At 39.3% G+C, this 16,665-nt stretch overlaps 1 protein-coding gene across 8 annotated transcripts in view; it reads right to left on the bottom strand.

Moving 5' to 3' along the window:
- NOL4 (nucleolar protein 4) overlaps positions 1-16,665 on the bottom strand; it is a 189,125-nt gene that overhangs the window by 121,841 nt on the left and 50,619 nt on the right. For all 8 annotated transcript variants that reach the window (XM_068189515.1, XM_068189541.1, XM_068189524.1 and 5 more), the window contains one exon: positions 16,346-16,478. In XM_068189515.1, coding sequence (XP_068045616.1) covers positions 16,346-16,478 — 133 coding nt within the window. The remainder of the gene's footprint in view (positions 1-16,345; positions 16,479-16,665) is intronic.

Below are 16,665 nucleotides of genomic sequence, written 5' to 3'. Positions count from 1 at the left end.
AGTGGACATCAATACGTTTGCTTTATTTCCACTGCACTTTGGACTGATATATTGTGCTAATAGTTAATGAAGTTAAGACTGTATTTTTCATGCTTACAGGGATGCACCGACAACTATCAACTGTCACAGAAATCAGTATTGTAAACAGAAAATAATTCTTCTGTTTAAAAAAGGTTAGGACCTCATTTGCTGTAAACCAGTGTTGGCCCACTGAGAGTATGATGCAAGACATCCAAATTTGCCTGCACTGGTGTTTTTCCTTTCACATACTGGCAAGTAATACTCTTTTAAACACCTGCTTCAGGAAGTAACTAGAAGAGAACTAGCAAAACTTCACCAAGAGCAGTGGTTTAAAAGGCACCAATGGTAGAAGAATTCTCCCTCTTCTGCCACGTCTCTATAGGAGTCAGAGGTCTGACTACCACTTATGCCTCTGCCAAGGCCATCACTGCTGACTCTCTTCCTGTCCAAAAGACAACTCTTTGTAAAACTGCTTTTCCTTGCTGCTAAAACTGACTTTCTCATCTCATACTCAGAATCCAAGCCAGAAACAAGCATGAAGATAGGTTACCTTTCCATTTGCTCTACACTGGTCCATTTTCCTCAAAGGACAAGCCTTTAAAACACAGCACCCTTTTCTTTATTACCATTCTCGTTTCCCATTACGTAGTTTGAGCTGGCAAATAAGCAAAGATGAAGTATTGAGAAGTATTTCAGTTTTCCTTAGACCGAGAACTAAGGATTATTACAAAAACTATTTCTCTCCTACTAAAATCCACACCTTACAGACAAAAAAGCCTCAGCATTCTTCTCCAATAACTATATGAACTTGTGAAAAAAGATGTTCCTTATCACTTGACACCAACGCACAAAGCTTTTTACTCCAGAATTCATTTCCTTCTCAAACTGTCTTGATGTTTAAATGGTAGCAGGGGAAAAAAGCCTTTTAAAAACAAAGGCAGATAAATGAAAGGTGGTAGGAGGAAGGAAACACCTCCTGATCAACTCAGTAACAAGAATATCCAGCTTTAAGTTATTCAACCCACACTTCAATTTTGGGACCTTTCATGATGCCTTATTGGCTGCCCATACAGGCATGGCAGGAAAAATATTTTCCACCTGAAATGGTCCAGAAGTCTCCTTTCTTTTCTGACAGAGTTCTTATAAGCTGGAGTGTATGTGTTCTCTCCTTGATTAGTGCAATCAGAGAAATAAAGGGTGGTTTGAGTTGGAATAGACATTGAGACCAGTCTCGTTTTTCAACCCCCTTCATGAACATGAACACCTTCAACTACACCAGCTTGCTCAAAGCTCCATCCAATGTGGCCCTGAACATTTCCAGGGATGGGGCATTCACAATTTCTCTAGACAACCTTTTCCAGTGCTTCACTACCTTCATCATAAAGAAAAAAAATCTTCCTTATGTCTAATCTAAAACCTACCCTCCTCCAGTTTAAACCTATTATCTCTCATCCTGTCACTGTAGGCCTTGGAAAAAAGTCTCTCTCTTTTCTATATGCCATCTTTAAATATTGAAAGGCTCCATAAGATCTTTCCAGAGGCTTTTGTTCTCCAGGAGGAACAACCCCAGCTCCCTCAGCTTGTCCTCACAGAAGAGTTGTTCTATCCCTCTGACAATTCTTGTGGCCTTCCTTTGGAGCAAATCTAACAAGTACTCATCTTTCTTGTACTGAGGATCCCAGAGCTGCACACAGCACTCCAGGCGGACTGTCACACAAGTCTTCTCCACTCAGTCTCTGATCTGCCCTACAAAGCACCACTGCAAATGGCTCTGAGAGGAAGCCCCTAAGATTCCCCTGTCCTGTGACTGAAGAACACTTTGAAGGACGGACAGAGCTTCACTATGGATTCATATTTATTTTTGCATGGATATATGTATACACACACACATATATATATGTATATATATATATAAAACCTACTTGTACAAGAGACAGCCAACCACATTTATTTTTGCTGTTGCATCTCTGGAGGAAGAATGTGCTGTTGAACTGTTTTAGCTACTGCTGTGCGTCAGATATAACCTGTAATATTCTGATAGGAGCTACAGATACTGACATCTGCTGTTTCTCACTGCTGCCTCTGCTGAATAGATAAAAATAAGGTGGTATAGATGGCACACACTTTGTGATACACTTCAAACATATTCAAACAAAACTTTTTCCATGCACACCAAAACAAGAAAGCAAGATATGCTACCACAAGAAAGTGTTCTTCAAGTACATAAACAACAAGCAGAAACAGAAGGAAAATACTGGTCCTCTGTTAAACAGGAAAGGTGAATTAGTCACAAATGATGCTGCAACACCAAGGTTCTCAAGACTTTCCTCTCCTCTGTCTTTACCTGCACTGTTGGGCCTGGCCTTGGGAACAAAAATCCAGGTTGATGCGAACACAGTCCCATTGACTGTAGAGGAAGATTTGGTGTGGGAACTATTGCAGGAAATACTATTAAGTATCCACCCAAGGGTGTTGTTAGGAGACCTGGCTGACATTGCTGTGAGGCTGCTCTCTATAATCTTTGAGAATCCTTGGAGATCCCGGGACGTCCCAAGAGACTGGCAGAAGACTAATTCCACTCCCACCTACAAGAAGGTCTCACAGGAGGATTCAGGAAGTTATAGACTCATCAGTCTTACTTCAGTCCCTGGGAATATTATAGAACAAATCCTCCTAGGGGCTCTCTTAAGTCAGATGAAGCACGTGTTTGAGAAAAGCCAGTATAGATTCACCAAGGACACATCGTACTGGACAGCTTTTATCACATTCTACAACAAAGTAACCTGTTCACTTGATGTGGGGCGAGGTGGGCATTGTCGACCTGGATTTCTCCAAGGCTTTTGACATGTTTACTCACAGCTTCCTTCTGGACAGAGTGATGTGTATGACCCAGAGACATGTGGTCCCTGTGGGGGGTGGGGATCTGGCTGACAGGGTGCACCCAGAGGATGGTGGTGACAGCTCCTTTTCAAACTGGCACCTACCAGAAGTGGGGTCCCACAGAGATCTGTGTGGGGCTCAATGCTGTTTAATATCATCACAAATTATTTGGAAGTCAGGATCAAATGCACACTGACAAAGTTTGCCAAAACCAAACTGAGTAGGAAAGTAGGCATTTCAGAAGGCAGAGCCAGATTGCAGTTCAATCTCAGCAACTCCCTACACAGCCTTTCTAATCCTCTACTCTCTGGAATTTTCCTCAGAACTGATTTCAGTTCACAGCTGTGTGTACAGACAGGGAGAAACAAATAGAAATGCATCCACTGCATACTCACATAGGAAAGTAGAATAAGTAACATTTTCCTGCCTTGAAGGGTGCTGAAGGGAGATGGTTTTCACTCTGAGCAGGAATAATGGAGGAGCCCAGAGAGTGGTTTCTCCTTGTGTTTTCATTGTGGTTCAAAGTGTAGCTAATTGCAGAGGTAGTCAGACAGCATGGGAGACTAGATTTCTTCCTGACCCACAAGACAGAAATATCTTTAAAGAAACTTCTTATTATTAAGAGAAATTAATTCAGCAAGGCAGAAATCGTTAAAACCAAATAGTTATTTCTCTTCTATCTGCCGACACATTAAAAGAACCACAGACACTGGTATGCTAGCTGTCCCCGTGTATGTGTGTACTGGATGGTCAGTTAGGCCTGGGATCTTTCTGGCCAGTCTGCTCATGCCCAGGCATTAGCCAGATTACAAATAGCACAGGGTCCTACAATATATTTCAGATAAAAAGCAAAGGGCTGCTGTTTCATTACAGTATGCTCAACTGGTACATGCCAGACTTGGGACATGCCTGTTGTCCTTCTCCCCAAAATCATATTACAGAATTCTTTTCTACTCACAGAGGCTCACATCAAGCATCTACAATAAACAGCAGGTGCACTAGAAAGCCACAAAGCTGGCCTAAAGGAAAAAAAAAAAAGCCATAAACTGAACAGAACTGCCACACAGACTGTTCACTTGCATCTGGGATGAAGCTATCCTGGTTGTGTGTACAGTCTGGGGAAACAGAGGCTGGAAAGCAGCACCACAGAAAAGGACCTGGGGGTCCTGGTCACTGGCAAGTTGATCATGAGTCAGCAGTGCCCAGGCAGCCAGGAGGGCCAACCATGTCCTGTGGGGCATCAGGCACAGCATTGGGCAGAGGAGGGGATTGTCCCACTCTGCTCTGCACTGGAATGGTCTCACCTTGAATATTGTGTGTAGTTTTGGGCACCACAATATAAAAAAGACTTTAAACTATTAAAGCACATTCAAAGGAGAGGCATGAGGATAGTGAAGGTCCTTAAGGAGAAGCTTTATGAGGAGTGGCTGAGGTCACTTTGTCTGTTCAGCCTGGAGAAGAGGAGACTCAGAGGAGACCTCACTGCAGTCTGCAACTTCCTAATGAGGGAAAGCAGACAGGCAGGTACCAAGCTCTTCTCTCTTGTGCCCAGTGACAGGACACAAGGTGTGAAGCTTAGTCAGTTTAGTTTGCATATCAGGAAAAGCTTCTTCACCGAGAGAGTGTTTGGGCACTAAAACAGGCTGCCCAGGGCAGTGGTCACAGCACTAAGCCTTACAGAGTTCAAGAAGTATTTGGACAATGTTTTCAGGCAGGATGTGGCCCTTGAGGTGTCCTGTGCAGGGCCAGGAGTTGGAGTCTATGATCCTGATGGTCTCTTCCAACTCAGCTTATTCTACAATTCTGTGATTCTACAATTCTACGATTCTGTAAGTCCATGATTCTATAATTCTGTGATTCTATGAACTGGACTACTCTAAACCAGGCATTACACTGGAAGGGGTTTTAAGAAACAGAAAGGACAAATAGGCTACCACTACTCCCCTAAGTAAATTATCCATGCAGTAGAAGTTCTTCTCAAAAAGCCCTGTTCTTCTGTGTGGCCATGATAGTGTCAGAGCTGCCTGTAAAAGTCTAGAAGTGCACACAGTTTCCTAGGTCTTAAAAATTGTTCCTCAGAAAAATAATAATTTTACCATATCTACCCTTTCTTTTGAAAAGTTGCATTTAAGAAAGCTTCTATTGAATCAACACTCTACAATGCCTATGGAGATAGTTAAGTTCAAGGATCACCATGGAACACTCTTTCTTAAATTAGTATGAGAAACTTGGCCTGGCTGCTGTTTCACTCTTTGAAATCTACCTGTGCCATTTGCCTTTAAATGCTGTCACCACCATTTCTTCAACTTCTAGAGCAAGCAATCATTTTAAGCCCCACTTTGTCCAGGGGGTGAATGTAAGCACACTGCTGAATAGATGGTTCAGAGAAGAGAAAACTATTTGTCCTTGCCAAGAGGCTTTACAACATCAATGCCTTTAATTAAAGTAAGACATATTTGCAGAAGATATAATAATATGTACAACTGCAAGTCTATGACTGCAGTCTTACAGGAATAATCAGGGATTATAGCCTGCTCCAGGAATTTAAGATGAACAGTTCCTAAAGAACACGTATAACTAGTACAGAACTGCAGAAATGTAGCAGAAAGAAGAAATGAAGATACAGGAACAGACAGAGTTTGGCTAACTTGCTGAATTAAAACGTATCATCACTGCATAAATTGCACTGATGGTTTAATTAAAGAGACTGTAGCAATTTCAGTGCCCATATTAACTACTTCAGAATTTGTTCAGCTACAGAGTACCTATTATGAAAACATGCAGGGTGAAACGTTGTCTCAACTGGAGTTCATAGAAATTCTCACGATTTATTTCAGTAAGATTTTCATTCCATCGATGTATTTTGGAGATGATCACGCTGAATAAAATATCTAAAAACCAAGTCACTAGAAGTCAAAGTTCTTTTAAACTTCTGATACAAATACAATCCTTGGACAGTTACCTCAGAGGGATATAATTAAAAGATGAAGGGATATATTTTTTTAATCTTTTACCAATTGTTTTTTAACAGACAAATCCTAGAACATGTATGCAGACCTAAAAACTATTCAAAGACTATTGCTAAGAATTATAGCTTCTTTATACACATGCGAGGAGACTTTTTAAAAACTCATTTGAAAGCACTGGTTGCTTCCATTTACTTTCTAGCTCTCTAGACCACACTGCTGCTCTCACTATTTGTACCACCTCCTTTTGAAGAGGGCTTATTTCTTCCACTCCAAGGAATTCACATTAAGAGTTCCCACATCATGTAGTTCTGTCTTTCCATTCTCTCTTTGACAGCTTGCAGCATCAGCTCCCTTCAGAATAACCATTCATGGGACATTTTAAATAGTGTGACATAACAAACTCACTGTACATCTTTGCCAGTTAAGTCATTAAAATTTTATTATACTTCATTTTTTGGTTCTTCTTGGAACAGTAACTTTGTGTAACTGAAATGTCATCTCTCTGTATTGTTTTTGCAAAGGAAAAAAAATATTCCCAGTTTGCATCTCCTAATTTCTTTTCCTATCAAACTAGTAATAGCAATTATCACTCTTAAGATTAGTCTGTTGATATAATGGCTTTATTACAGTTTCTCAAAGCAAAAAATCAAATTTTCTAATCAATTATTGCTCTAAAGTATCTATTACTATTGTCTTATTTAAAAGCCGCTGGTGAATCACATGCTTTTTTTTTCCTGGTTTATGATCTTGTTTGCATCTCCTTGCCAATGTCTACACTTGCACAAAATTCAGATTTCAGAATACAAAAAGCTAAGCATAGAGATTTGAACTCCACCTTCCAGTCAGAAAGAATTACTAATTTTACAAAAATTTAACAGTTTAGCGGGGATCTCGTACAGTTATTAACAAGGATTACTCTGCCTTCTACTTAGGGAACACTACCCAGGAAAGCACATGGGATATCAGAACAGTTAGAAGTTCAGTAGAAGCAGTCACTAGTCCTCCAGAGATGCATTAAACTGACTCCTTGATTTATGTCACAAGAAAGGAAGCTTGTAAAACACTGAAGTTAACCTGAAGCACTGAGGAAAGACTTTAAACACAAAGATGGAACTATCCCCATAAGCAGGAACCTCTGCAGTAGAGACTGATCTCAAGGCAATCCTTCTGCTGGAAAGCCACATTCTGACTGCAAGGCCAGTGTCCTGATGAAAGTGGAGAAAAGCTTCTTGGAGCTGACTTAAGGCATCAATTCCTCTTAAGTTCTGTGCACTTAAGTCTGAAAGTTGCATATTACATAAATTTAGCTTTTATCTTAATTTATTCTATTAGTAATGCCAACACTTACAACTTCGGTTCTGAACTGGTTTCTCAGCATTACACATAGTAGAGCCAACAAAGACAATTTAATAGAGTGCTCCTCTACTTTTCCCGGAGTGGCTCTGAGTAGCTTCTGCAGTCAGTCTGTCTGTCAGTCTGGAAGGCTGCTCCTGCATTGGTCAGAACTGTTCAGTGTCCACATGGCATGCAGCACTGGAGAGACTGCCTGAGGCTCACACACTTCCCAGCAGGCTGTTAACCAGCCACCAAGTGTTAAAAAACTTGTAAAACAAATCAAGCTGTAGTCTAACCTGTTGTTAATGCTAAATTTAATCGGTTTTGTATCTTTTTGTCTCCAATCAGCCTGCAAAACAACTCTACTATCTTTCTTACAAACCAGGCTATCAGTGTTCAGGAATACTTGGAAACACCACCGGAGTTCAGCCTATCCTGAAACTTCAGGATGATTGCATCTTTTCTTCCATCCTGTTATTAAGAAGTGCCAGAGATGGCACATCCCTCTGCCTCAGGACAACAAATATGGTGTCTATGTAGCAACATTAAACCAATTATTTGAAAACATCTCTTCACAAATCTCAGGAAAATATATATAACCACTTCCTATGTGGTTTACTATTACAAAATATTATACTGCTGAAAAAATACTAATTTTTTCCTGTAATCAAACTATTTTCATTTGGTTTAAAAAAATACTGCTAATTTTCAACATTCAGCATTACAAATATTTTATCAAACAATAAATGCTTCAAATAAACTTCTATTAAAAATATCTTTCACAAGACAGCCCAATGTCTCCAGGGAATTTCCTGTTCAGAAAAAAATAAATTAACAGCTTCCTTAATTAAAATATAACACAGTAAAGAATCAATGGCTAAATTAAATTTCTTTAAAGCACATTCTTTTACATTCCTTTTCCTGAAAAAAAAATGCTCTATTATATTATTCTATGGTATATGTAATAGGAAAGAAAAATGGAAGTCAATGCCTAGCATGGATTTTAACAGTAACTATGAAAAAAACCATCCGCCTCTACTATAAGGAAGTAGACAAATTAAATCAAGCAATCTGTGCACATAGCCTCTGCTAAAATCAATTGGTACATATAAAAGGATAAAATGGATAAAGTGCCTTTACTGGAAAGCAAAACTAAATCTCTGTAGCAGAATACCCCTCCTTTCATTTGTTGTTAAAGAGAAATAGGAGGGAACAGCCTGAGATATGCTAAGATAGGGGGAAGAAACAAAGAATATTGACCCAAACCAAACAACGCTTTCAGAAATCCAGCTAAGCTTAGTTACAGGGATTTGCACACTGAAATCAAAAGCAGACTGCCTTCTACAGTACATGCATAAGATAGCTTGATGGGCAGTAATATTGCCAAAGTGAAATACCTATTGTTACGGGACATGCACAACACTAATACTGAAGATTGAAGTTCTGAAGATGCAAAAGGACACAGGTCTGCAGCTAGCCTTTTACACGGGGGCAGGCTTCACTTACCAGTAGATTGCTGATGTAAAAAATGAGTGGCTGTGAATAGAGTGAATGGTCTGCAAGCATTTTAGCATTACTTGTGAAAAGATAATTCTAATTTCTCAGCTATTACTGGCTGCAAGTATTCCCTGATGTAATTATGGAGTAATAGCTGAGAACCTGATTGTAACCAACAGTTAGTAGTTTGTTGCTAACAAGGCAAACATGACAAACAATTTTGAGGCAATTATTGTCATTACAAGCCACACTCAATTGTTCAAGGCAAGCGTAATAGAAAGTGACAGTTGTGCAGCTGGGAGGGTGGTGCAGGAAACGAGATTGTTCTCTGCTTGCAACAGACCACTCAGACTCTAGCAGAGTCTGCTCAATGCATAATTCATGTTTAATAATATTTTAGTCTCTAAAGCAAATTACAGTATAAGATAAGAAACAAACAGAGACATGTCAAAAAAAAAAAATCCCAGAAGTTATTATAAGATGGAATAAGACACACAGAAGTAACATGGAGTAAGGGGGAAATATTCACTAAAGCCAACTCACAAGATGCTTGCAACTAGTAAATGTAAATACAGTAACTCTACATACTAAAAGAGTCAGTTATAAAAGCAATCCATTTGCTATGCTTCAATGAGATGGGTGCTCATGTCCAAATCCCAGTTTGAGACCATTGTGTGATTAGGTAGGTCTAGGAGAAAGGAAAGAGTGCTCTCCATTGAGAAAGGTTGATGATTAATTCTGAACAAATTTGAATTGTGTGTAGAGTCAAAGGAAGATTTTCATCTCTCATACAATAGAAGTGCCTCATGTATCATCTCAGTATTCTGATGACAATGCACACAGCAGCTGCCTCGTCAGCAATCAGTCCATTAAAATACTTGATTTGCTGAAAATTCCACCCAGCTCTCCTCAATGATGTTAAGGGCTGAAAGTTTCTAACGCAGCTGCAGCAACATTTCAAGTTCTTGCCCAGGCTCAGTAATATTCATTGTCAGTGACATTGTAGCACTGCTCAAGCGTCATTACAGTGTCACTCGTAGTGCCTTTTGCACTGATAAGGTATCATTTCTAAAGAAGCCATTAAAACACCACTGAAACTGGATTTACAAAACTCTCTGACTTTCTCATCATGTTTCACCATTTTCCTCCTCTTTCTTAAATCACAGAATCATAGAATGTTTTGGGTGGAAGGGACTTTAAAGGTCATCTGGCTGCACCCACCCTGCCGTAAGCAGGGACACCTTCCACTACAGTGCTTTGGTTTGTGCAAATAATAATCCATCAAACCAAATCTGATGAGCTAAATCATGCCAGGTGCAGCTCCACTGAAGCAAAATAGCATCACATGCCAGCTTCTAAGGTACACTTTGACTCTGCTTAGGTGAAGATGATGCTGATTTTCTTAGACATGGCAACATATTATAACGAACTCCCTGTCTAAAGAAACCTCTGTGATTTTGACATCTGTGACACACTTCAGTGCAGGCCATAGACTTACTCAGAAACATATATGTGTGACTGCACTGTCTTTTGCTTTATTCAGTAAGAAAGCTGGTGATTGCAGAAGGTGGCAGATCAACAGCTGCAGAGACAGGAGACCTTTGCCTCTGTATGTCACATCTGTGCTCCTTTTCCACTGCCATGACACAGGCAGGTATCTTAGATTTCCATTTTCAGAAAACTAGTATTTATTGTTTCACTCTGAATGATAAGAAGTGAGTAAGATCTGACATTTCCCAAAATGTTGCAAATTTCAGTGGTTTGAACAAGACTGGAAGGTCTGAATATATCACAAAATTGTCAGATCGCCTGGTCCTAGCTCAAATGTAATTTAAAATGATATTCCATTTCACCAAAGAAAAAAATAGTAATGTTTTTTCTATCCTCTTTATAAGTTAACATTCTTAATCAGCCCAAACCTTCCCTATTGAGCAAAAATTACCTTTTCCTTCACAGTAAAATGCTTATTAATTTGCACATACAATGTCTTGTATAAAGTATAAGCATTATAAACAAATTTAATAGCATTTTAGCTTTATTGATATGGATCTACATATTGCAAATAAAACCAGTCAAGTCACAAAAAGTCCCTAAAATGAAAAGGTTTTCTAAAAGTATATGAGGTGACATCTAGGAAAACTGACAGACTGCTTTTTATTTTGTTTTTAGTATTTTTATTAAGGCTTTATGACTTCATGTGGTAATTTCAGTCTATCTCATATACCACAGAAATGTCAGGTGCTTTGTTTTGAAGTCTAAAGAAGTAAAGATTTTTAGTAAAAGATATCTAAACTCCGCAAACAGTTTGGCTAACCTTAAGTGTGCCTTTGCTGAAGTCAAATGGATTTAGACCTCATTCAAAACAAGGACATTTGTAAAACCTTTCAGTGCTTGAACAAAAATTAAAAGCACAATACCTCTTGATGTAAATTGATTTTATAAATTAATGAAAAATAACATTTCCACTGAAAATTCCTAATTGCTAGCAAAAAGGTTGCCATGGATTTAATGTTGTGAATCATCTGCTCTCATGGGTCTTTGCTACCCCTCACTTTGCTCAAGATCAAGAGCAGGGCCAATAATACATTGTCAACAGCAGAGACAATTTACTCCATTATGCACTTTCATCAGTCTGTCTTCACTTTGGCCTGCAGTTGGTGCTTGGACTCATATATCTTGAACTTGAATTGCTTTGAGAAGAAAGAAAAGTCAATGTTTCAAGACAGGGAGTCCAGGTTTCAGTGGAATAAAGACAAAAGCAGAAAGAAGTACAACAGCACAACAAGTTTTGAATGAGAAGATGGATTAAACTCTTTGCTTGGACTTCATTCAGAGAGAAAAATCAACAGCAAGTCTGCACTCTTGCACAGACAGTCAGTTTTGACAACTTAATCAGCTAATGTTACTTATTTCAGGTGAAGCCATTGTGTAGAGATTAGAGCTTTGATGCAGAAAACAGGTATTTAGATGGCTGACTCCAATACTAGCATCTGTCACAAACACAAATGAGTGAAAGGAATAGTTGATGTTAACAGCCAGGTTTCCTACATCTATATTGTGTAAAATGTGGCAATTTGAACATGCCAAGGAAAGAGAACTGACACCATTCAAGTGATCACAAACTACTCGAAGACACAATCCTCCATTGCATTAAAATATTATTGCTCAGTTTTCTATAAATTGGAAAAAATACGACCAGGAAAAGCCTATTAATCTCTACATATAAATTGGCAGCACAAACCCTATTAAAGGTTGATTTTGACATGTTTTCTCATGGTTAGCTCTTATTAGCTCCCATATGTCTCCACACAGGGCCTGTGAGAGAGGTAGTTGTGTGTGTGTGTATATATATATATATATATATATATATATATATATATATATATATACACGTATGTATAAACATATAACTATAATTTTCTAAAAACTAGATTGAAGAAAAGGCAGTCCCTCCACCCAAATTCAGACTATTCACTGATATGTTTTGGTATACCTCAGTACAGTGAGAAATACTGAAAATATATCAATCCTGTATCTTTCAGTTTGAGATACAGTCAAATAGACTCATCCATGAGTTTTACTTGACAGCTCACATAGTAAAAAACAAACAAACAAGAAAAAAATGCAATGTCAAATTTATACTTAATTCTCCTCACTTCTAGGGTTGAACATGCTCTTAACTCACTCTAATCAGAGCATCCCCCTGTATATCTCATGTCTTAGTAACTAATGAACTACGACAGTGAGGAGGGAAACACACCCAGCTGCTCTGCACAGGGCTCCAGCTAACAGGCAAGGGCAACAAAAGTCCTATTTTCACTCAGGGTAGAAGCTGTTGCTGCTTCTTTGAAGGCCTATCTAGAGGTCACTTTTCACTACAAAAAATCATTTTTTTAAACAGATTGAACCACTAACTTAAAAAAACAAAAAGGCTCCTTTATTTCCAACTCAGTTCACAAACTTTGCCTGCTGTCTGTGGTCTGAGATGGGCAAAAGGGTTTGATCCAGCAACATCAGAGACCCAAGTGCATTATTAAGAGAAAGGAAAATTAAAGACAGCTCTCAAGTTGGAGCTTTGCCTGCAGATGAGTTTCACACAGGGCTTACTCCAAAGAATCAGCTTAGGACACAGAATTGTGTCATGTCTAGGGGAGCAAGAAAACAGGGGCAAGCAAGAGGCAAGGAAAAGAGAAAGGAACACATGAGCAATTTGCAGCTCTATTATCCAGCTGGCTGCTAGAGAACACCTCTGAGGCACTGGCAAGCAGAGAGCCATACCCCATTCCCAGCTGGGGAATGAACAAATTGTAAATTAGAGCTCCTTTCCTTTTCCATCTCCCCAGGGAAGAGCAGCAGCCCTTTTCCAACTCTTACCCCACCGTTGCAGCAGCCCTGCAGGTGCTCAGGGTTTTCAGCCATTCACCAGCAGGTGTGACTCAAGACCCTGTTATTTAAAAGTGTGCAAAGGCTAATTTAATGTGGGAACTGTCCTTAGTAGTATTGCAGCAACTTTAGTACCGCGGATACAATTCACCAACTCTCCACTCTTTTCATTGCTTCCATAATTCCCTGTACCCTTTCCACCCAATAAGCTTAGTACAACTATTATGAAGCCTCAGTCCAATTGCAGAGCCCAGGACTTTTGGGCAGTACCAGCACCATCTACTCTGAGCAAATATGCACCTTCTGTCTCTGTGCCCTTCCTCCTCAGCATTTTTCTCACCTCCCATGGCATTTCTGGGTGTAGAAGTCTATTGCTTTCAGCTGATACTCTGAGTTGCTCTCATACTTGCCTTTATTCTATTTAGGTTCAAGCAACCTAACCATGAGAAACAGGACACAGCATTGGGCTGGAACACACTGAGAAACCTAGGTCAAATTTTCTAGTATAAGCTCTGTAATGGACTCCCAAAGAAAAATGCCTGTCTAAATAGGATGCAAGTACAGCCCCAAGGGATGAGGCTATGAAAGCATCATATTTCTTTTACATAGACAGTGTCAACATTCTGATGCTCTGATAAACTGAACTGGAAGAGGAGCCTCCATCTATCCCTCAGTAGCATGGCCCAGCTCACTATTCTATTCCTCTAGGGCACACAGACTGTTTATATTCTAGTACCATATCAATTTAAATCCATAGAAAAAAAAACAAAAACAGGGGATGTCCCAAAATATTCTCATGCTACTTCACATGGAAAACCAGGTAAGTAAAGTGATTAAACACATCTCTTTTAGGTACACTGGAGCTGTCCGTAATCCACCCCAGGCAGCAGTTTTCCTAATGATTCCCATTAACAAATTATCCTCTCAAAGAGAGCATGCTTGGGGCAGCAGAAGACCTATGCTGTCCCATTCCACCCCACCATTTCCAACTGCGTGTGCACAGGCGACCTTATGCAACAGCAAATTTTCACCTGCCAGGATGCAGCAAACACATTTAAGATGAGGCAAATGCCAAGTGTCTTTATCCATAGGCTGAATGTGGTAGCTGACATAAACTTTCATAGACATACAGAATGTTTGAGGGAAGGGAGCAAGAATCACTTCTGACACAGATTCATGCTTTGATCATGATTTCAGTGCACGTGCTCTATAATTAAGGATTAAATTTGTAAAATTTTACAATGCAGCCTGTGACAGCAGAAGGGATTGTACTGCTAAATTCATTTAAGTTCCCTTTTATTTTCCCTCCTTCCTGTTCCAACCTTCCTTCCTCTACATCTCATATTGTTTATTTTCTTCCAATCTTCTTTATTTCCTGCCCTCTCCTCGCCTTCTTTTTCCCCCCACTTCTTTCATGTCTTTCTGCTCCTCCTTCAGCCCCTTCTCCCACATCTGAAACAGCAGTGTTGCTATAACTAGCCACACTTAGGTTTGCTACCTGACAACAGCTAGCAAAGGAAAAAATGAAGCAGGAAGAGTGGTTATTTCAAATCTCTCTGTCAGCAGATGTTTTAGCCAGAAGATGCAGCAAAAAATAGGATTGCCTTAGGAAGGTGAGCAAGTACCATCTGGGAGGAAGGGAAGAAAAGCTGCAAGATTTAAAGCCATACTGTAAGATCACACTGTCTGAAGTTCAAAGCCCACAGTGGATTTACTTCCCATACATTTCAAATAGCAAGTGACAGATTTGAAGCATTTTATCATTCATACTTAGGGTCTAATATGATTGCATGTGGCACATGAATCTGGTTGCAGCAGGTGGTAAGGTATGTATGACAGGCATTTCTTCACAGGTTACTCTACTGAGCTACAATTTTTATTTCAGACATAAGCATGCATGCAGTTATTATTATTAAGAAACTATATATGTGGAACTTCTACAGCATAGTATTGCAGTGAAAGCCAGATACATTAAAAAATCACCTTCTTAAGTATCCCTGAAGCCTCTAAGTTAGCAGTATTACTATAACATATCCCTGTGAAAAGTCAAACTTCAACAGGAAAGTGAACTATCTTTTCATACATCATGTGCATAAGAACTGCTCCTTTAGTTAACACATGTAGACAGAAATTAGTTAAAAGTTGAAAAAAAATTGTGATAGCTTGAGGACACTCAGACAAAAAGCATTTGTGGTTAAAATCTGGCCTATCAAATTATCACAGACATCCTACTCCTTCCTTTGTTTGGAGAGCAGCCCAGCTGAAGATTCAACCCATCACCAGGTGCTATCAGCCACTATGCACCACACCCATTGTCACCTAAATATCTTACCAGCTAGCAAATGACAATGATGCATGAAGTGCAAAGCGTTCAGGCTTGCTGTCAAATCCCATATATTTAGTGTTCAAGAAAAATATAAAAAAGCATTTCTGATTTGGCACATATGATCAGGAAATTCCCAAGAAGCAAGTACAGAATTCCAGTGTGTTGTTTCTAATGGCAATAGAGTAGACCTGCACTTTGGGTGTTGTGCATTCATGTGCTACTCCTGAGCCACTGTCACAGTCTGTAGGAGAGAGGCTGTTTGTGAGCTCCAAAATTCAGAAGAAAGTTCATTCCAAACCAGACTCTATTAACTTGCTAAATAACAAGGGCTGAATCCAAAGACTACACACCTATGGACCTTCAAGGCCAAGAAAATCAGTTTTATCTCTGACCAAAATTAGCCTTGTGTTGTAAAAAAGAAACATTTAACATTCAAATGTGCAATGCTGCTTGCTGTTTTCTCATCTTTGCCTCTATTTCTCCATAGGAATCTGTTGTTTTCATTCTTTCTTCTGAATATCACATTCCAGTTCCTATCTCCCAAATAACCAGCTTCCGTGACACTACTCTCCCTCCTCGTAAAAACAACTTGCTCAGCTTTCTGGGTTGCCTCAGAAAGGTTTGAGTTTCATTTCCTTTTATTCCTCTGCATGGTCACACTACAGATATATATATATACAAACAGTAAGATAATGCTACTTAACATATAGTTGTCTAAGCACTCACCTGTTGCCTAAGCAACAAATAAATTAACCTGAAAAAAAAAAAAAAAAAACAAACCCCTAATTTCTTCTTCATGCTGAGATACAGGGAACATGTATTTCAAATTACCTAATGAAACATTCTATGAGGAAAAGCAAATTCTAAATGAAAGCACAGAATGGTGAAAAAGACAAGGCAATACCACATTTTCTGTACAAAATGAGAGCCTTACCATCCTGCTGGCCCTGGAGGTTCTGAGGACTTTGCATTCTCTCCTCCAGATTTGAGCTGAGGTCAGAGTTTACAGCTGACATTCTAGTTGAGTCACTCATATCAAACTCATCACTTTCTATAGAACTCTCATCCTGCAAGTAGAAAGAGGCATGTCAGAAAACATGGTGCCCTGTTTACATTATATGTGCAGTTCATTCTCTTCCCATTTGTTCCACTCACACCCGGTGTAGAGCATAATCATGCTAAACATTTTTGTATATAAGAAAACAAGCAGAGGATATCAAAAAGAGGGAGGAAAATACAGCATTTATGTGATAT

This window comes from Anomalospiza imberbis, chromosome 1, assembly GCF_031753505.1.
Source record: "Anomalospiza imberbis isolate Cuckoo-Finch-1a 21T00152 chromosome 1, ASM3175350v1, whole genome shotgun sequence".
Classification (NCBI taxonomy): Eukaryota; Metazoa; Chordata; class Aves; order Passeriformes; family Viduidae; genus Anomalospiza; species Anomalospiza imberbis.
This window is presented reverse-complemented; position numbering and strand designations above follow the sequence as displayed.